This window comes from Melozone crissalis, unplaced genomic scaffold (genome assembly GCF_028551555.1).
Source record: "Melozone crissalis strain CALT ecotype California unplaced genomic scaffold, PUWL_Pcris_2 ptg000027l_1, whole genome shotgun sequence".
Classification (NCBI taxonomy): Eukaryota; Metazoa; Chordata; class Aves; order Passeriformes; family Passerellidae; genus Melozone; species Melozone crissalis.
In genome coordinates, this window is record NW_026535805.1 from 39,759,902 (window position 1) to 39,782,349 (window position 22,448).

At 40.2% G+C, this 22,448-nt stretch overlaps 1 protein-coding gene across 2 annotated transcripts in view; it reads left to right on the plus strand.

Annotated features, from left to right (window-relative positions):
- The first annotated feature begins 12,909 nt into the window (after positions 1–12,909).
- Positions 12,910–22,448, plus strand: part of AHI1 (Abelson helper integration site 1) — an 85,480-nt gene continuing 75,941 nt past the window's right edge. The window contains exons 1-3 of one of the 2 annotated variants that reach the window (XM_054280136.1): positions 12,910–12,940; positions 16,939–17,010; positions 17,818–17,939. In XM_054280136.1, coding sequence (XP_054136111.1) covers positions 17,001–17,010; positions 17,818–17,939 — 132 coding nt within the window. In that variant the 5' untranslated portion in view covers positions 12,910–12,940; positions 16,939–17,000. Of the gene's footprint in view, positions 12,941–13,494; positions 13,684–16,938; positions 17,011–17,817; positions 17,940–22,448 lie in introns of those variants that run through there. The other variant, XM_054280135.1, reaches the window with a different exon arrangement.

The following is a 22,448-nucleotide window of genomic DNA, read 5'->3' on the forward strand; positions in this document are numbered from 1 at the left end:
CATCAAACAAACAGGGCAGGAGGATTAAGTTAATCATTCTCCCATGCTGCTCCCCCCTTGCCATGGTGTGGCTGTTCAAACAACCTTGAATTGGATGGATTACCAAATCAGATTCAATCATTCCTACTGGATGCTATTAAATGCAAAGGCACTTTCTTGTTTTGCAGGATATATTTAGTTCTCAAATGGTTAGGTCTTTCTCTACTAGAAAAAAGACAAGAATAATGTTGCTGGAAAGCATGGGAAATCATGTGTCCAGGCAGGATCTGAATTTCTCTTTACACTAGAGTCCCAATAGCAAATTCAGCCATGCACGCCTGTATTGATTTATAAGGAGCAACTTCTATTTAATCTCATGGTAAGCATGATTATAAGATATTAACTCTGTAAAATAGTTTAATTTTACTTCATTATTGAAGAATTCCTTTTCTGCTGTCTCCTTGAATTACACTTTTCTTTTTTTTTCTTCTATTTGGGAGTAGGACTTAATTTTAATTTCAGTTAGATTTAAGAGGATACTCTAAACCTTAAACATTAGGTTTAAGAATCATAGATAGCAATTTAGTGTTCTTCCTTACCAGACATTTACCCTCACACTGCATGCACAAATTCACCCCAGCGAGGGTGTCAGACTTTGCTCATCTGTGTGTTATCTTGATTTCAACATCAGCTCACTCTGTATTTCCCAAGCAGCCTTTGCCTTGGAAAAGTTGCACTGCAGCACCATTTCATGTGCAACTTTTCATTTCTCTAGCATGTTAACTCTCTGGTGTTGCTTCCAAACAACTTACTGAATCAAATGTGCTAGTGGCTCACCAGAGGCAGTCACTAGCACATTTGATGAATGAATGAATAGGATGAATATTGGATGGGGAGAACAGACTTGAATGCACACTGTTGGATCAATCTTCTGCAATTGGAGGCCAAAAGTTTACAGAATCATGAGTTCCTTCTGAAAACTAATGAGGCTGTCCACTTCTACATCATCCTGCCTGCTTTAAGTAGAAGTTACACTCTACTGAGGGTTTGGGATAAAGCTAGGAGTGCAGGAGTAAATATGTAAGAGAGGCATTCTAGAATGAGAACCACATTAGCTTATATTTTACTGATTATGTGAAAAATTTAAAGCTGATCCTGCTTGTGGTCCTATGCTGTTTTTCTCCTGTCAGGTAGTATAATACCATGCTATTTGGCTGTTTTCTGTGCTTGAATCTGTTTTAATGCAACTTGTGAACAAGGGCAAAGCACGGGATATCTGCAGAGGCTTGGGATACCACTGATGTTAGTGCAGGGAAACAAAGCAGATGGGACAAGGAGACGAGCTGATGGGAGCTGGACTCAGCTCAGGGAAACATTTGAAGGGTGACAGGGAGAATGGGTGGGATATAATGCAATTACATGTGGGATCAGGCTTATCAGGTTTTAGGACCAGTTACTCATTGGGAAAGAATGGTAAAACAAAGGAGCAGAACACCAAGTAGGCTTTACTAGCAAGCAGGCTTTCGAGAGCTATCCAAGCCTGGTTTAGCTCCACATTTTTAACAGTCTTAACTTCATTTTCAATTCCATTTTCAATTCAAATCCTAGTTTTCATGTCTCCTGCTCTATATCCCCTGACTCCCTGGCTACAAAAAGCATCTGCTCACCAATCCCTGGGCCTCCTTCCCATCAGATATTAACACATAGTGGGTATTTTCCTTACTCCAATGCAAAATTGGTTTTCTGCTCAGCCCTGCCCTCTCCAGCATCTCTGGCATCTTCCCCAGTTTTCTGTATCTCCCATTTCCACTGAGGTAGTCACTGGGTCACTGTGTTATGGTGCACATCTGGTGATAAAAGTCTAACAAAAAACCTGCATAAGTGGATGAGTGCAGCTGTTTCTGCTGCATGCGGAGGTTTGAAAGGCTGTGAGTCTTAACCGAGTTTGTAAAATTCATCAATAAACACTATGTGTTAGACATTTTAATCAGATCAGCTTTTCCTACTGGTTTTCAAAACCAAAGAAGCTAATTGTGGTAGCCAAATGTTTGTTAACACACATCCAGGATAGTTTGGGAAAATTTGCATGCATCAGGTCAGCAGACTCTTTTGCAAGTTTTCCTCATGTTAAAGGTCTATATATACTCCTTCAAAATCTATACTCCTTCCTTATAGTTGTTGCTGATTTAGCTCTGGTTCTTCTCTCAATATCATTGTCTCAAATCTGATTAAAATGCATCTATATAGGTATGAATGCTCTGAAGAAAGCAAAGAACACTCATACTGCCATTTCATTCAAAGATGGCAATGCAGATTTGAAGAAATCTTAATAATCTCTACCTAAATGGATCTGATCTTGGAAAACTGGACTTGAGAATATTGTTAGAAATTGTTCCTGGTAAAAAACCAGTCATTCTGTAAGTTTTCCACAAGAAAATGACAAAACAGAGGTGTCTTTCATTTGCCACACTGGCACTCCTCACTGTTGTCTTGTGACAAGGATGTGACTTGTCGAGGCATTATGTTTGACAGGATCCTTGTAAACTGTTGATTTATCCTTTTGTGCCTTTCCCTCTTTCCTCTTTCCCCTCACTGATGCACACAGTATCTAAATCTCTCTCCAGTTCTAATCTTGTGGTGTTTGTTCTCATTTATTTGATCACTGTGAGGATCACCCATAGGTGGAAGTTTATCAGATCTTATTTCAGAGTCAGAGTACATTGGTTAGCACAGTGGTTAAAATATAAACAACAGTAGGAGGCTTTTTAAATAGAAGTTGACCCTTGAAATTGGATTTACTGTAAGTTCAGAAAAATACCCCCACAAAAGTAATTGCAAACAATGTCAGAACACAGAGCACAATTTTTTGAATAAATTCCCTTAAACATAAATTCTCTAAATTTCAGAATCAGGAAACATCAGAAAACAGACACTGATCTGATATCACTGATATCACTTACTTGCTAAGAGGAAAGAATCAAAGGAAAGATTTTGTTATCTTTAAATGTCTTCAAAGGAAGGGAAAATTTCAAAAGGCATGTCTAAGGTATTGCACATACACAAGACTGGGATGAGCATGAAGTAAAGGAGTTCATGTAATTGCTGCAAAGGAAGGTATTTTTACTTTCTTTTCAAACACCAACAGAAAAAGTAACAAAAGTGAGAGGGAACTTTGGGCAGCAGCCCCAGATGGATAATGTGGATGGCTTCTAACAGCAGATGCTGCTGACCGTAAGGTAGCGAGGAGTTCGGGGGGGGGAAAGGTAGCCAAGTTAAAAATAAATTCTGTTCTTGCTCTGCACATGAAAGAACACAGAGGGCAGAAGATCTGGTAGATGAACTCATCTCTGTGACTTCTGGCCACAGATGTTAATGGATCCAAGGTAAGGAAAATGACAGGAAATACAGAGACGATGTTTTTCCAGTAGAGAAAGCTTCTGTCTCTAAAACGTTCATTTGTTCTGGCTGCTGCCAAATGTAAGAAACCAGCAGAATAAAGTCAGACAAATGAGAAAAAGAAGTGAGAAAACTAAGTGTCACCTTTAGAGCAGAAAGATCTAAAGAATTAATTAGTGAGATTTCTGGATTGCTAAAAAAGTATCTGGAAATACAGGGATTGTGCAATTGCCTTTAACAGAGGTGTGGAGAGCATTAAAGCCATAGGGAATCTGACAGCCAGCACTCAGCACACTGTGTGCTACAAGTCTTTTGCACTTGAGGGACAACTGCATCATGGTGCTGTGAGACAAGAGGGTAAAATCATTCTTCATTTCCCACTCAGAGAACATCAGACAAACCACAACTAAGCTCAAGAATTATGGACAGCAGAGGAATTGTGCAGCTTTGAGCCCTGCTTGAATACCCCAGCCTGTAACATCCAGCAACAGCACTGCTTTGGGAAGTGGTTCAGCAAAACTGCAGTGGTGATCTGCTGCAGCCTGCTCCACGTGTCTGTCAGGGGGAGCACATGTCCTGCACCCAAACTTGTCCTTCCTTCATTTTGTTATTCTCCTGCTGTCCTGCTGTCACCACTCTGCCTAAAGAGTGCTACCCACTCTTTACATGTGGGGCTGCAAAACACAGACAGAGAAGCAGCACTTAATAGGCCCTGAAATGCAACACATATGTCTGATTTTCCTTTTCACTTCTTCTTGGAAGAATCTGTAAGAAAGTGAGAATCTTTTTGTATTCAGGCTCCTCAAAGACTGGTGCACACCAGGTCATTGCTGCAGCTCTTTGTGTTCAGCAGTTCCTGTCTCTGCTGTTCCAAGTCACAGGACTCAGCTGAGAGCTGTGCTCTGGAGCCCATGCAGGGGCAGGGTTGTTGAACTCTTATCAGTCCTTCCTCTGACACCTAATGGTGCAACTTAACCCTTTCACCACTCTGTTCAAAATGTTTAGAGCCACTGGGGAGTCCTTGGATGAGGGTAAGGGCAATTTGGCAGCAGAATGTGAAAGATAAAATGAAGAAAAGAAGCATAACAATTATTCCACTTCTGGTTAGAAAAGCAAAGGACAAACTGCAGGGGAAAATTTTGCATTTTACCCAACAGTTGTTAAAGTGCTTCCAAAGATCCCTGCAAATGCTCGCTATTTGTAAGGTGCTGTTCTGATCTTTTTCTACACACTTAGGCAGTTTTATACAATGATCAGTGCTGCAGTGTTTTGCTAACTGATGGTTCCAGTCAGTGATGAAATCAACTGTCTACAAACATCATTGAGATAAGACGAATGTTTACAGTTCTTTACTTCTCTGACAGTTTCAGAAAAGAGGGACAAGCTACCACCATTTTCCACACAAAGTGTATATTGAAATTTCCAAGTGCATTTTCTGCTTGTCACTTACATATAGGTTTATTTCCATGCTCATTCTTGTGTCATTAACTTGCATAAAGGAGGGATGTTCTAACCAGTTTAATCTTATTGAAAGTAAGTGTTAAAAGGATAAGACAAAAAATGATGCTAATGTTCCATTCAGGGCTGTTTGGAATGGGAGTAGTTCAAGACACTTGAGTCACAGAGATTTTCAACAGTATGTTAGCAAGCTGAGAATACTACCTCTAGGTTAATTTAATATTTTGACAAATTGCATTTGTGTGTGTGGGCATGCATATGTGTGAATGTGTTTATGTGTGTGAATATATCCTACTATAACATCTTTGTTTACAAACAGTTAATAAAATTAATGGCAGTTCCAGTTTAATACATTTTGTATAAAACTCCTCTATTCTTTAATCATTTTTATGTCCCTATGCAAAAAGACCTTGTCATTATATCCCACAACCTGCATTTGCTGAAGACAACATTGGAAAAATTGATTGGTTCTTTTTTTGCTGACTCTCATGTAAACTCCCAAGTTGAGATCAGGAAATTTTGCATTAGAAATCATGGAAAATTTGCTGATCAGCTTTATCATTTGCTCCTATTATACTTTAATTCAAAATAAATTTCTGAAAGATATGCCATTTACATGTGCTGTGAGTCCCAAAGACTGTAGCATACCATGTTCTATTTTTGGCATAGAAAGTGCAGAAATATGAATCACCACAAACTGTGGGGTGGAAGGTGGATGAAAGTGGGGTAAAAAATTAAACAGATGATGCTGTCAGCAACTGGAATTATCTTAATAACTTTTTCCAAACTTGTTTTTCAAACTCTGCAAAACCTTCCCTAGTTGCAAACTACCCATTAGTCTCCTGACATCTTGTGTAAGATACCTTCTTGGGAAAAAAAAATGCTTTTCTAGAACTCAGAAAGTTTTGTGTCGGATTTTTGGGGCTGTTTAGATGGTCTGGGAAAAGCCCAAGATGGCCTTGGGTCGCCCGCGTTCCAAAGGACGAGAAGAAACTTCAGATTTTTTCTCGGTCTCGGTGTTTATTAATTGCTTATCTAAAAGATTTTCTCTTGGCCTGACAGAGTTCTGCTCAGCAGTCAGCCATGGGCACACACTGCGAGCCCCTGGGGCGGCCACCTATCTTTATACCCGGAGTTACGTATACAATATTTATCATTTTTCTCCAATACCCTCTACCCTTATTAACCAGTGCACTTTTAGTAAAGACCAATCCCAAAGTGCCAACATCACCACAGAAAATGGAGGCCTAGAGGAAGAAGAAGAAGGAGAAGGGCACGCCCCAATTCCTCCATCTTACCTCTCTAGACCCCCCTGTACAGAAATTTTAAACCCTGTATCTCACACTCCAATTAACTTGTCCCTTTACCATTCACCCCGGTGAAATCCTCCTATCCTCATACTGATGTCATCTCCCATGTGGGATCAAAGTCCAGCCACCAGACATTTCTGGCAACATTCCAGGACTCCCGAGCCCCCCAGGGGTGGTCTCGTTCACCCTGCACCCCAGTTCTGAGAGACTGAGATCCCACAGTTTTGAAGTGTTACAGTTGTCTACAGGGTTAAGATACAGGAAAATAAAAAAAATCCAATGGAACTACATTTGAAAATGTGACAGAATAAGGACATACAGATCACCAAAGCAGACCCAAACAGATGAAATGAGAAGGACAGTACTTGTGTGCCAAGGATGCAGAGTTCCATCCAATGATGAAGTGCTGTAGGGTCCAAGTTCTTACATTCTATGACAATATATTGATACAGTCCTAGTAGTAATGACACACTCCCAGTATTCAACTGTAAATATGAGAAAAAAAATTATTATTTAGGCACATCAAAGACTGGAAAATGCTCGAAATCTTTCCAGAAGTATCACCTGAAAAGGTGCCTGAATTAGGACAGATGACTGATAGTAAATCAAGAATTCCCAGGCTGCTAGAGAACAGATAAAGCTGCAACTCAGCTGGAGAAAATAATGCAAGATATCCAGACTGTATTCTCACAAAAGCCAAAAAACTACCCCAAGTCACAGAACAACAGAGAGAAAAGACTCAAATAACTGAAATCAAGTCAGAGAAGATTCACAGAATATTGCAAAGTGAAGGCCTGACAGGCTTTAGCTCCTGAGAACATCCTATAGCAAGAGGATGGGTTGTTAATGAGTCACACAGATTTCTGGGCAAGACACCTGGTTTCCAAATGCGATGTTCAATAACATCAACATTGCTACTTTGACAGTCACCTCAAGTCTAACCAAAGAGCACTGAGAGGTACAGTGACAAAAGTCTCCAAGAAGGGTAGCCTTTTTGAAACCTTAAAATCAAGAACCTTTGGTTTACATGAATCAGCAGCAGCATTTCAGTGACATGGGGGCTGTTGGGTTCCATGTCTGTCCTGCTGGGATCTGTGCCTCACAGGCAGATTGTGCAAAGCCTCTGCAGGCAACAGCATCACCCAGGGGGACAGATCCCCAGCAGGCACAGCTCAGCATCTACTAGCAAAAGACAGAATCAAATACCAGAAATTTCCATTAGACAGTGCCCACAGGACCTGCAGAATGTCTCACAGGAACCAAAAGAAACAGGAACAATTTTTGGGCCAGGCCATTTATTACAGAGAATTGGTGCCAATGTTTTTTTAAAGAACAGCACTTCTGGCAGAACTTTCAAAGCCAACAGTGCATGGGGGACAGAAAGCAAGTGCCAGATGGCAGCAAGCCTTGTGTGTGCTCAACAGGTTCTGAAAGCATCCAGATTTACTGAGCATGAAGCTCAAGAAAAGCCCTTGGGGCTGTAGTACAACAGGAGAACGAGGCAGAGACACACTGAGGACTAAACCGGAGCAAAGGAGCTGGTTTTGAGTTCATATTTCAGGTTTTTCTCTGACCTTGTCCCACTGGTTGATTAGTGAGGGAAATGGCAACAGCAGGCTGCAGAAGTGGCTGTGGGCTGAAGCATGGTCCCCTGTACCAGCCTGTTCAGATGATCACACAGGGAGAAGTGGAGGAGAGCCACCACCATTTCCAGCATTCCTTGGCTAGAGTACAAGGGCCTGGGGTACTGTGAGAAACTCCACACCAAGGCCCACGTGCTTGGGAAAGACAGCCTGCTCTTATGGACCTGGTGGGGACACAGAGCTAAGGGCAGACTGAAGGGGAGAGAGGAGCTTGGAGACAGAAACAATATTCAGGACTTGGAAGGAATCCAAGGAAAAGGGGCTGTCAAGGAAGACTCTTACAGAAGAGCTATTCAAACAAAAGAAATTGATGAATGGGTCAGAATGGAAGCCATACATCATTGATGAAGGTTATTAAGGAGTAAGCAGAGAATCTGCAAATATTTTACTGCTTTTTAGCTGTAGCTTTTTTAAAAGTCCCAAAATGAGTTTTTGTAGGGTTCTTTACAGCAATGATAAAATACCTAAATACTAGATATAGATACTTTCTATGAGATGTTCAACAGGAAGACTGAAAAATCTAGATGTTCTTGTTCAGATTTAGAGGTCCATTTCTATTGGGCAGGTGTACATTTTTTTCATAGGTACATCAACACATATTCTGTTTAGAAGTGGTATGTTTTTAAATAATTCATAGTAAACTAGAACAACATCTAAAAATTCTGGAATTAGCTTTGGTTACTGACTGGGAATCTAGGGGTCAGGTGTGTTTCTGCTGTTTTTTGTTGCTGCTGGAACATGCCCCACTCAATTTCCTTTGGTCACTGCAGTACTGCCTGAAGTATCCCAGAGTTTCCTGCCACTTCCAGTGGCAATCCTTTTCCACCATCCAGGCCTGATTCCATGGCTCTGGGAGGCTTGACTAACCTGTGGGTGCTTCTTTCTCCATTTCCCTACAGGAGAGTTATCTTAGATTTACATTGATTTGAACTCTTTCAAACTTAAGGTGTTTTCCAGACAAGCAAGATTTTGTGAAACCAAGGCTGAATTTTCCCAAAATATAGTTTATTTAGATGTAGGATTCTGTCTCTGCTCCCCCTCCATGAACATGTAGAAGGACTACAAACTAGTCTCCAAATGGACCTGATTAAACAACCAAGCCTTTAGAAGAAAGAAAAGATATCTGATGAACCACATCAACAATTACTCTGAACAAGTACAGAGTAACAAACAAGTACATTTCAAAGAACAAATATTTTTCTGAAAAAAAAAGATTGTGGGACTTAGCCTAGAGATTAAGTATTGTTACCCACAGGATGGAATAGGGATATTGAGAAGATCTGCCGCTCTTTATTAAAGCTTATTGTTTAGCTAATAAACAGCACAAAAGGAAAATAATTAATAAAAACATATGCAAAGATGTACTAACAGTACAAGAGTAACAACTGTATTTTGAAAAGTTAAAAAGCAACAATACTGCACTGAGTTACAGATAAATTCTAGCTCCAATATCCAACGCTTCCAGAACACATCACAAAAATTAGATTTAATGACACGTGCTGTTACACTGCCATCCTGTGGCAAAGTACCTGAAGTTTCCTGGGGAGAACACAAGGGTTTTCCAAATAATAGCCTGCTTTCAAAAAGCCTTAGCATTCTTGTTCTGAGGACAGGAAAACATCAGTAGAGATTTAGCTACACCTCTGGAGATGTTGCTCAGGAAACACTAATACTGAAAACACAATAAAATTTGTCTTCAGAGGGTTAATGACATTATTGTCTGGACACACAGTTTGAACCTGTGGCTTCTGAAACCTGGTTTTCTGGCAGTGAAATAAAATGTGTTCACCTTCTTTTCCTCGTGTTGCAAAGTAAACAGACATTATAGTATGTTAAGCATATTGAAATACGAGGGACTGTTCATGTGACTAATAACTTCAGCCAATTTAAAATAAAAAGTGTTTATTAAAAATACTTAAAATTACTTATTAAAAATTTAGGAGTCTTGCATTCCCTGTTAATACCAGATCCATAAAATTGTGCCACTCCATAATTCCAGCCTTGCTTCAAGTCTCTGCATTATTATAAGGTTTGATTTCCTTAAAACATTTTAAAGTCCTAAACTGAAAACATGTTGAAAAAAGAAAGAAGGAGACAAGTCGAACACAGAAGTAACAGTGAAATCTTTTCAGTTCAAAGACTTTCAGATCTCTGAGAAGCAGCCACAGAAATTAAGATTGCCAAATAAACACCTACAGGCATTTCTACTGCCAAAATCCACATATTTGGGGCTTTCCAGCATAGTTAGTCCTCATGACTTACATTCAAAGCACTAGAAATTTAGCATGCAAGATGCAATCATCTCAGGATGCAGAACATCTTGCACAATTGTTCTCTTATTATTAAAGAAATTGGTTATTAACTTTAACTTTTTGATCCTTTTTTTTCTTATCAATACAATATATGTAAATTTCTTCTCTCAGTTGCCCCAACTCAAGCTTCAACTTGTATCAATCAGATCGTTTGCTCAGAATGCCAAATACCAGAAACCCGATTATATATTGCTATCAAGAGAAAATAACCCACCGATCAGTTAAACAATTAACTTCTGCCAAAATATCCCTGCACCTTTAGCACTCTAAGTTATCCAACCCCGACCTTGTTTCTGTTTTGTGCACTTGAGTGACACCTTGAGGCTCCCCCTGCCTGTGACAGATTTTACCTTCTGTTCAAAGTTAGGTTCTGACAAGAACCTTGATCCATTCCTCATCATCCTGGAATTCCTGTGAGATTTTCAGAATGCATCTGGTATCTACAAACTGTTCACCTGTAACCCACAACATGCCACCTTAGCTCATGTCCCTTTCTGCTTCCTACACATCCCAAATGTAAGACAATGGAAAGCTTTCTCTGTACAAGCCCCTGCAACTGAAATAGCAGGTGAACACAGGGAGCACATGCTTTTGAAGGCATTGAAAAGCTCTATACATATGTGTCCATATTTTTTTCAAAAGCCTTGCTTTTCTCTTTCCAGCAGAATAGAAATTGCACAGTTGTCTCTGCTTACAAACAGGACGTGTTGTGCTTGGAGTATGCTTTCTTTTCTTTGGTTTGTTCCACAGGCCATCAAAGTACAGACAAAACTCATCCTGTTCTTTTGGGGGCTGTACAGGTTCCCCTGCTGCTCCTGACTTGCATTGCTTTTGCAATAATGAGCAAAGTCCAAATATTTTTTTTTTTTTAATTTCACTGTCAGGAAATGGAAAAAAAATATTTGGGACACTGACACGGGAATACATATTGCAACATCTTTAGCTGTAATGGAAATGTGATTATCAGCCTCAGGAACTGCTTAATATCAGCGGGTCATGTCTTGCACTGTGCAAAGTACATCAGAAGAACTGTAAGACATAGGACCTTGGAAGAAGTAACATGAGGTGAAAAAGTCTTCTTTACATCAGCATGTCAATCCTTGGCTTACAGGAGCTTTCTATCTGGAACATTCTTAATTGCAGAGCAGTGATTTTTAACTAGTCCAGGATGAAAGCAACAAATTTAACACAGACTTATTTGTTTTATCAATTATTTATGAGTAAGAACTGCAGTATTGTCATCTCTCTCTATCCCCAAAAACCCAACTAAACAAGTCAACTAAAGAGATCAGATTTATTTTCCCCTGACACGGAAAATGGCCCTGACCACTACTTGCTTATAGATTTCAGATGGCACAAATACCTCATGTTTGTCAAAGATGTAATGGTCACAGAAATCTTAAAAGATATTCTTTTGAAACAAGTGTTTCTGGAAACTTGGCACCAGCTTTTGGAAGTGACAGAAAACCTGTTGATGTCTCGTGCCAGGCTTATTTAGAAGGCTTTATAGCCCATCACTGCTGGCCAAAATAGACAGTATCAAATCTGCTTTCCATGTCAGTGACTAAAAATGACAGGCTTTGAGTTTGCCATAACTGAGCCTCTCAGCTGCCAGGAAGTTAGTCAGGAAGGAACATCTGGATTTCTGGTCCAATCTCTTGTTCAATGCAAGGCCAACCTGAAGGTGAGACCAGGCTGCTCAAGGCCATTATTTCATGGAGTCTGGGGTACTATGAAGGACAGAGAGATAAAAGAATGGAGATGCACTAAGGATAAAGGGAAGCACAGGAATGCTGAGCACTTGGTTTTTGTTGTGTTATGCCAAGGCAACCCAGGACACCTGCCTAAGGAAACCAGAAATATCCCCACCTATCAGCTGAGTGCATGCCAGCATTTGAGAAAGCAGAGGGCAGCTGAGTACAAAAAGAGTGTAGTAGTGACTGTCACTAACAACATGAGGAACAGGGAAGCCAGCTCTCAGAAGGTACATTCTTTTGGAGGCCAGTGTTATTCATTGACAGAATTTGAGGGATGCAATGCTTGGGAACTTGTGTCACAAGCTCAGGATCACAACCATTTGCTCACCTCTAGTTTCTGCGAATTGCTGCCAACTGAAGGCTAATTTAATTTTACCCAACTTTGAAGCAAACTAGCCACATTCATCGAAAACCTTGCACTGATTTCTAAACCTCGTAGCGCATGAGAGACCTTTGACATCTACAATTTCAATCAAATTTTACACAGAAAAAAATTAATTTACAAGTTTTCAATGACAAATATGCTTAAGTTTTTATTAGGTAATTATCCCTTAGAGGGGGAAAAAAATCCCCGAAAACACTGCTTAAATCAACTACTAAATCAGGCAACAAATGAAAGTTTCTCCATAGCTCGCTATTTGTGCAGCTATTTGCAGAAAGCTTGTCACTTGCATTACAAGCCCTTGTCACTTGCATTCCAAGCCCTTGTCACTTGCCCTCCCGAGCCCAGCACCCAGGGACTTCAATTCTTCCGCAAGCAACTTTTGTTCGTCTGAGCTCTGAGAGCTAATATGTACTTTCGACACTTTTCTTTTACAGCGGACCCGTGGGAGGGCTCCCGTTTCTAATGCCTTTCACCTGTTTTTGTTTGTTTGTTTGTTTGCTTTGTGTTTATTTCCTTTCCCGGCGCTTCCGCGCGCCCGCCGTTTCCTTGGGAGCCGGGATTGTTTTGGGCGGAACCACCGGCGCGGCGCTGCGGAGGGGGGAGCGGGGCCGAGGAAGAGCCCACTGGCGGAGGGAAGGGGGGAGGCGGGGCGGCCGCAGCCGGGCCACGTCGCGGCCGCCACGGGAGCGGACGGGGCCGGGTGAGCGATGGCCGGGCTGAGCGATGCCCCCGGCGGGGAGCGGGGCCGCGCCCCGGGCCGGGCCCCGCCGGGCGTGTGCCGCAGCTGGTCGCAGTGCGCGGCCCCGGGGGCGGGTAGGGCTGGGTAACGCCTCCCCGCCGCTGTTCCCTCCCCCGGCTCCCCGGGGCGGGGGGCTCAGCCTGGGGCCGGGTACGGCCGCAGCCGCTCGGGGGCCGCGCCGGGACCGTCGCCTTTGGCGCGCGCGGACGGGGAGCGGGATCGGGATCGGGGCTGGGCTGGGAAGCGGGAGCAGGGGCGGGAGCGCGGTCGGGCTGGGCGGCGGCCAGCGCGGGCCGGGCAGCGCGGGCGGGCTGGGCGCGCCCCGGCGGGGAGCGGGAGCGGGAGCGGGAGCCGCGGCCGGAGTGGCTCCGGCGGGACTGTGCCGGGCCGGCGGAGCGGCGGCCGAGGGCGGCCTGCGCGCTGTGGCTGGCTGGTGCCGGCGCGGCGGCACGGGGCAATGCCGCGGAAAGCCCTAATCCCAGATCGGCGTTGTTCCGCCCCCCCTCCTGCGCTTTTCACGGGCTTCGTAGTTCACTGGGGTGACATGCGTGGGCATTGCAGTGAGCACACTTCTCCATGCTTCCGTGTGCTTCTCCATGCCTGGCACCTTGGCTCCACAGCGGAGATGCCTCCTGCACGCGGAATGCCTATGTGGATGCGCATCACATCCTCGCTAAAAAATTGCCTCGGTTCGTCCAGTTGTGGTGTGTGGTGGGAATGTCCCTTTATATCTATTAAATCTACCACTGTTCTTCCGGGTACAGCAGAATGTGACATTGGAAATTAAAATACTTAGCGTGGTTTCTTGCTGAGAACACTTTCATAATTAGCATCTAAGATAAAGTAGAAACTTAAAGCTTCATAAACAATAAAAGTCTTCTATATTTCCTTACATAGAACTGAAGTCAGTAATTTTGCCATCAGAGTCTATTCGCAACTTTCTCTTAACTAAAGGTGCCAAATTTCTGGAGTAAAAACCCCAACCTGACGGTTCCTATGAAGCAAAAACTTTCTGATACATTACTACTAGAAAACCAAGGGTAGTACCAGCTTTTTAAAACACTTTAAAAAACTTTTATTAGTATGAGTGTAAAGTTTTTACAAGTACATCTAAACTGGTAGAAAACTGCTGCACTTTTATTAGTTTTTACATAGGTTTTCCTCATCTGTCAGTTTTCTGGACTGAACTACTGAATTTTCATTAATAAAACTAGATATTTTTTTAATGTCAGATTTGTAAATAGTGAAGAGGAACAGATTAATCTCCGTGTAATTTTGCTGCATAATTCTGAGCTGAAGCGCTTTCACATCTCAGAGTAATGATCCCTACATGTAGCTAAATTAGAAGCCTACTAGTAAAATCCAAGATTTCTCTCTGTGATCCAAGAGATGAGAAATAAAGAAGGCCTGATGTTCCACTTGTTTTCAGCCACTGAAGTTTATGCTCACTTATTGCAAGGAAAGAAGAATGAGGAGTGTAGTCAGGAAAATCCGAAGTGTGTAATTCTATTTTGTCAGCTCAGTTTCCTGAATGGTTATAATTGGGTAGGAATTTTTTCACTTCCCATTGTGTAGTGCAAATTCTGTATGTTCTGCTCATTGTAGTGTGGGTTTGATTTATATCTTTTATTAGTGGTCAGTAAAAGTAGATTTTGTTTGTAGTGACTCTTGTGGCATGTTTAGCATAAAATCCCTGTATTACAGATACAGAATATAGCAACTCAATGAATATTGTAAAATACTGTGAAAAGATGAAAAGTTTAATGTAAAATCACTTTATAAATACAAATAGAATATTGGAGAAGAACAAACTGGGTTATTTTCAGGAAAGTATAGTAATTGGAAGTTTAGGCTTTATCAATTTGTATTGCTGTTTATTCCTGGTGTCTGAACTATGTCCCTTCCCAGGTATGTGTTTTTGTCAATCTTGGATTGTCTTGTATTTACTAACATGGAAGAGATCCAATCTGATCAGGCAAAAATGCATTTTCCAAAATTAATGGTAACTGAGCTTACTCAGGCTGGGGCATGGTGGTTGCTGAACTTTGATACACAATTAAATCTCTCCTATTCTAAGGTGAGATTACACTAAGTAAACAGCCTTGTTCTTATCCTTGTTGATTAATGATCTATATTTACACAAGCCTGATAGTTGCTTTAATGCAGCCTGTCAAAGACCATGAAGCTCTAAATTGGAAATACCTATTAAACAATAGCACTGTCATGAGAAGATCTTATCTCTTAGTTTTATTGCCACAACAGGCTAGACACTGAATAAATAAACAGTGATGCAGTCATTGGTGAATTTTGCTAATTCTTCATTTTACACAGAGTGCTTGTAGATGCAAGGTGACCCTAGCTTTTGGTAAGATGTTTATTCCATTATAATAAAAAATTATCTGTAAAATTAATATTTTAACCTATAGGTTGGTTGAGTTTTTTGGTGGACTGATTTATTTAACCTTTAACCAGAAGCTTATTTCTGTACTTAGAATAGGTATGCACTTATTTAATTTTGCTTTTGTGTGCTATATTGTCTCTCATATTTTTGCTTTAATTTTAAGAGCCCTTCAGTATTTAATTTCTTGTTTCTAATTAGTTTTTGAGGGCTTGTTGAAATCACTCAGCTAATTATAAGATGCTCTTCCATGTTTCTGTTGTTCTCAGTCAGTGATTAAAGTGATAGAATCTGCTGTATTTTTTGAATTTATTTAGTTTTCTACTCTTCTAAATTATGTGTTTTCTAGCCAATTGTGAATTGACTACTTGGAAAGCAGCATTTAGTAACTGTAGTACTTTTTAAATGCCCATTAGGTTTAACCAAGTATAGATTGCAAAAGCAGTTTTATTTTTCAATGGTGTTTTTTAATTTATTGTAAGAAGTGTTATTTTTAACAGTTACTGGTTTAATAGTGGCAATGAAGCTTTGCTATAGGAGTCAGAAGATGTTTTAGATAGTGAAAATATTGCAGCCTCATCAGTGTCGTTTCATGCATAGTTTGGGTGAGTGTAAAGGTGGCCTGGACCAAAATTATGTGAGAATAATGCAGCCACACATCCTGGCAGTGTTTAGTGCTGTGCCTTGATTTGTTAGGATCAGTGCAGTCTGGCTGTCAGGGAATGTTGAGTTACTGATGTCTGACAGGAGGTGTTTCCTAGGGAGAGCTCGGAGCTGTTACCTGCTGTGCTTGGGGGACACAGGTACCAGAGTTCTTGCATGGAAGGCTCAGGGGAACATCCCACCTTCCTAGGAACCTACACTTCATTAGTTCTGCTGTTTACAAAACAGCTCTTTGTATTAAGCTGTTTTGTAGAGCAGTCTGAATTTTCTTGATGAAAAGATAAACCTGTGTGATATTTTTATTTGCCTTCAAGCTTTGTTTGGATTGCATTTGCAGGCTTTTTTTCACAACCAGGAAAGCCTAACAATTTTTTTTTCTTTAGAGAAATAAGTTTCATGTAGTTACTTGTCTGCTTTATAAAAGTACAAATGCTTATATAAACATAAATATTTAGAGATTTGTAATAAAGTTAGATCTGCTGGCAGATACTAACCTTTGTATTGAAAATTGTCAGCCAGGTTCCTCAATGATACTGTCAGGAGAGGAATCTGATTAGAATGGCTTGAATATAAATGGTTTCATGGGTCATTATTATTTAAATAAACTGTTGGATTTTTTAGAAGGCTGGAGGACAACAGTCCTGAATTATTTGGCTACCACCCAGAAATAGCCAAATAGCTAATTAAATTACTATAATGTTTTTTATTTGCCCACAAATAATAAGTATTAGAGCTGGGATTTGATAGCAGAAAATTTCTAATAATTTAGACAAATAGGGAAATACTTGTTTCTAAATAAAACACAGTCATCCCTAATACTAATTAGCAGAGATTTAATTATTAACTTGAAGTCTATGGAGCACTTATGCTAATGACAGTTGTTAAATATTTTAAATAGAATGGTGAATTCTGAGGAAGAAGCAGCTGTTGTGTTGAGCCACTTCTAACTGAGGACTGAAAATGAGAGCAGGTAAGGACACTTCATGTTTGATTTCCTGTACATAGTTAGAACTAGGTGCAAATGATAGAAGTTATTTCTGTCCTATATAAATCCTTAATGCCCCATTGTCACCTTTTAGAGTTTGTGATTATAGCTGGTTTTCAAAGTGGTGTTATTTTCTTATTTTAAATTCAGGGGCTTTTGCAAAAAGTTGTAATGACAGTGGTAAATATGCTGTAGCTGAAGATTCAACAGCCTTTTTCAGTGGTGTTTCAGGCTGCATTTTGAATTCTTAGTGACAAATTAAGCATTATCTGGGGGAAGCTAGAACACCTAGTGCTTCAAGGGTTGAAATGCTGCTGATGACAGTGTCATGATCACAGAAAGGCAAGCGTGCCAGCCCCTGACTCTTACAGGTCTGACTCAGGATGGTGCTGCTCTGGTTTCCAGAGCTGCTGCTTCTCCTGGAAGACAGTGTGTCACCTCTGCTCATAAACAGGCATGGAGGGCAGTAATCTGTCCTCTGCTTTGGCTAGCCCAAGTTTTGTGCTGATCCTGATGTGTGTGCTCTTCAAAATATGCTTTCTTCAGGAGACAGGGTGGATGGTGACTTCAGCAGCAAGTGAAAGACTGGTGTGTGTGAGTCTGTGTAAAGCTGCTGAGTTATCCTTGCATGGGTTATGTTGCCAGTGGAAATTCTTAACAAAGTGAATTTCTTGATAAACGTTCCCTGATAAATAATTCTTATCCTTTGCAATTTTAGAGCATGACTATTCACCTTTTTTAGCAATGGTGATTAATGAGATAGCAAATCATACTCTTGATTTCTTTTTGCAGTTGAAAGTGAGGCGAAGGCAAAAACCAAAGTCCGCTTTGAGGAGATCTTCAGACGCCATGCTGGCCTAGCAGACGCAAAGAATCCAAAGAAAAAGAAGTTTGACTCTCAAGAGAGTATTGTGGTGAGTTACAACACATGCAGGCTGTTTTTTGTTGCCTTCCTTCACAGAAAAAGATCAGGAAAATATATTGCAGAAAGGAGATGTAAGCATTTAAAAAAAACTGAAGTGTAAAGTGTGTTTCTGCACATACCCCTTGGTTTTGGTGTGGCTTTTATTTTCTTGTGTACCAGCAAAGCATCCTTGTAGCTTGGAGGTATGGCAAAATACTGTAGACTATAATAGTGGTGAAAAGAAAATGTCACATGCAGGCATGCACTTGTTTAATGTCCATCAGTACTTGCTTTTCCATACCTCTTTTTCATAAAATTTTTTACATTTTTCGTACAATTTTTCATAAATTTTTCATAAAAATTTTCAAATTCAGTACTGACTTTACTGGGAGTTAATTAGATATTTGAGGGCTAGTAGAATTGCATCTGTGAAAGTATTTAATTTTGAGAGTGCTACATCTGTGTAATACAGGTATATCTGTCTAATACAGCTGTGAATTTAGAACTGATGAGAAAACATAATAATATTAGACATAATAATTAATTATTCAATTTTCTGTTTTTTTTAAATCTCAGTAATTAGTGAATTTCTGCATGTGCTGAGCGTTGTGTCTTGAGTGATTCCTTGTTCACATGTGAACTTCTTTTTGAAGCTTTTGACCTCAGCTTGTGACTTGCAGTTTAGGAAAGGTTCCATCACGCTGACTTTATAGTTAGATTACATTTTTGTTTGTAATCTAAGGGAGATTACAAGGGAGCCTCAGAAATCCCTCTGAGTTATGATTCATACTGTAATCTTTTTCCTGAAGAGCAGAATAAAAGCTCAATGTGAACTTATTCTCTATATACCTGATTATTGACTTAGAAGATTTGGCATTTGGAAAGAATGTAAATTATTTAGAAGACAAATGTTCTGGTTTTTTATTTTCTTCCTGATAGGTTTTCTATTTTTAGTCTTTTTTCTTACAATTGTGTCCATATCAGACTCTGGAAATGAACGTTCCTTCATTACTATTAATTTAAGACAAATGGATGGTATTTCATGTTATATCATAAGACAAATGGGTGGTATTTCATATAGTATCATAAGTGTTACATGTAGTTATATATATTAAGTATATTCAGAATGGATACATTAAACTTAGTATTGCTAAATATTTGGTCTTAGGTTGACAATTTGAAGTTGGATTTTGTACGGACTTCTAAAAAATTTATATTCCTTGATGTATATGCTAGTCAATAGTCTATACAAAGAATCAACTTGATGTCTAAAAATAGTAAAGAGAGTTAGAAAGTGGGGTTTTTTTCCTTATTTACATGTATGTAGATTAAAAAACCTAAGTTCTTTCTCATTTAAGTTTACTTTTTAATGAAATGTGAATTTATAATTCTCTAATATATATTTTCGAACACATAACTGTATGTTCATATTACTTGTAAGTATTTTAAGCTCGCTTTGGTTTTAGAATTGGTTTCTATTCCAGAAGTCTCTGATGTGAAACACTAGTGTTTTGGAGTTATGTAGAAACACTTTTAAAATCATATTGACCAGAATCAAAACTCAGTGGTATGCAAACAAAATAAGAAGCATTTTTAGGATCACTGTGGGAGGTCAAATTTCTGGCTTTGTTGAAGCTATAAATACTACAAATTAAACCCCTTAAAAATAAAGTATTTGAGGAGAGCTTGTATTGAAACATATTACTGACCACTTGGAGTATTTCCTTAAAGTGTGACAAAGTTGCAGGAGCTCAGGTTGGTATTTTCTGTGCTGATTGCATTCAAGTAGAAATTTCTGTAAAAGCTTCAGCAAATAAACAGTCATTTCTCTCTAAAAAATAAATGTGTGTGGGAGTGGAAGAGTAGGTAGATGGAGGGGGTTGGCTGGTTTTGTTCCTGTTTTCTTCAGTTGGTATGATTTAACAGTACAGAGTTTCACAAATCTTGAAATAATGTGAAATTTGTCAGTGATGGTTGGCTTCATGTCATGCACTTGCCATAAATGGTCTCCCAGCTTTGACCAAAAGCAGATCATGGTTCAGAGCCTATTTCCACTTGAAGTGTTCCAGTCTGTTTCCTTTGTCTTTGCTCTAGCCTTTTTTAAAGATTAATAAGACTTTTTCCCTTATAGTCCACTGTTTCTTTGAAACCTGAGTTCTGGAGCTGCAGGGGGTTGCTCTGGTTTTAAATGACAGAAGTGAGGAGGAGGAGAGTGCTTGCCTGCTCTGCTTTGTGTGCCTATTGCCTGGAGAGCCTGCCTGGACAGCAGGAAGAGGAAAGGTTGATGTCTGTAGGGCAGGATGAGTTGAAGCCCCAACTGATGGGAATGAAGAGCTTCTAATGGAGATGGAAATACACATCAGCTGTGGCCAGTGAAAGCTCTGCTTTGCTGTTCAGTAAATAGCTACTGGGGGCAGTGGGTGTGAAACCTAAAGGCATTGTGGAAAAAACAAGCTATTGAGACACATTTAGAAAGTGAATTGGCTAGTGTCCCTTCTAGGGCAGCTACTATATTTATTTTTTACCAATTGTAGCTCCTGTTACAACTTGTTAGAGTGAGGCAAGCCACAGATCAGGGAATGTCCAGGTACATTAATCTGTCTAAAGTCATCATGAAAATTAATGAATTTATTTCATTCAATCTAAATTCTGTGGTTGAAGAGAGGATGTTTAAAAACTTTTTACCAGATGAAAATGTTAGATCACTCTATGGAGGCAAAATTTTCTTTCTTAGACTGTAATCTGATCAGATTACAATATTGGGATGGACAGGCATTGGTAACTTGGGTTTTGTGTTCCAGGCAGGGCTGCAGCAGGTTTATCTGGCTTGTAGGCTGAAAGGCACTGAATAATTGTTGAGATTTCCACTGGATTTTACCCCTTTGTTTCTTGTGCATAAAAAAGGAGAACTGATAATAGTTGACTATATAATTGATCCACACATTTTCTCAATGTTTTCTGTTAAAATTTGGTGGAAAAATTCCAAGCTCATAATTTTATCTGTAAATTAAAGTTCTAGCTTTGAGTGTCTATATTTTATAGCCTTACACAAGCACTGGCAGTAAAATTGGTTTCTTAGTACATTAAGATTTTCTTAAACATCCCACCTGACAAGCCATCATCACAAGTACATTCAGTAACAATCTAGCTGTAGGTTAAGGGTCTTTTATAACCAGTACATATCTGTGTGGGGGGATAGAATATAAGAAAATAAAGATAGTGTAGAAAGTAATCTTACCCCTAAGGAGTTGCAGCTGGGACAATCATCAAAGATTAGGAACAGGCCTGACTTTAACAGGTCTGTAAAGGCTGTCTGACTTATACAGCTGTAACCAATGAGAAGAAGAGTGCTATAAAAGAGTGGGGTGGCTGGTTGAGAAGGGAACTGGAGTTGGTTGGCTACTTTGCGAAGAAGAAAGAGTCAGTGCTCTGAGGAGCTGTCCATGAGAAACACCAAGAAGGTGTGAAACTTCTGTGGTAAGGAGATGACTGTATGGAGCCCCTGTGATATAATGACAGCATATCAGCGCTTCAGTGGACTGGCAGTGTCCATCCCCAATTTTTCAAGGTGTGATTAAGGGCAGAAATTCAGGTACCTCGGTAAATCAGGTTGCACAAGTTTCAAACACCCATGACAAACTCACTCTACAATGCCAGCTTTCACTCATGCATGTTTGAGAAGTCCTTGTGGAAAGGTGTAAGTCCTTGTGGAAAGGCGTTGTCCCTGCTGACAGCTCTGGGGCATAAATGGCAGTCATGTGACCTCTGATTGACTAATTTTTTAATTGTGGTGTGAGCCTTGAGTGTCAGCCCATGCGTGTGCCCCTTGGCTGGCATCCATTCCCTGGTCCTCCCAAGCCAGTAGTGCAAGCAAGGCTGTTTCCAGGGGGGAGTGCTTCCTCTGCCCTGGTGTAATGTGGCCACATAGCAGTTGTGAAACAAAGCCTTCTTATTTGTTCCATATTTTAAGCTGAGAAAGCCAGGTTCAGGTCACCAGTCCTCTGGAGTTACTCTGGAGAGGCCTGTCTTACTGAGCTGCTTTTCCACCCTAACTCCTTCCTCTAATTTAGTTCAGTGTTTATGTATTGATTGCTCTTAGTTAATATCTCTCAGTCACGTGTTTCAGAGAATTTATACCAGTATTCCCTCCTGGCCAGAATCCTAATCTGAAGGTTTTTATGAACCTCTTGCCTTTTACTTTATTGTTTTGTAACTTCTTTGCATCTTTCCTCTATGTTTAATTATGTCATGTAATTATAGCATGTGGGAAAGCTGGCCTGAATTGAGATTGTACAGGCTATTTATCTGAGGAATTTATGTTTGAACTGCTGAAGCAGCTTTGTGCTGTCTGCACTATCTATTAATGTTCCTGTAAATTTGCTGTAGTTTGAGATTGTGGTGTGTTTTCATTATAGGGAAATGGCCTCAAGTTGTGCTAGAAGAGGTTTAGATATTAGGAAAAATTTTTCCTTTGGAGGGATAGTTAGACATTGGCTGCCCAAGGAAATTATGGGGGTAC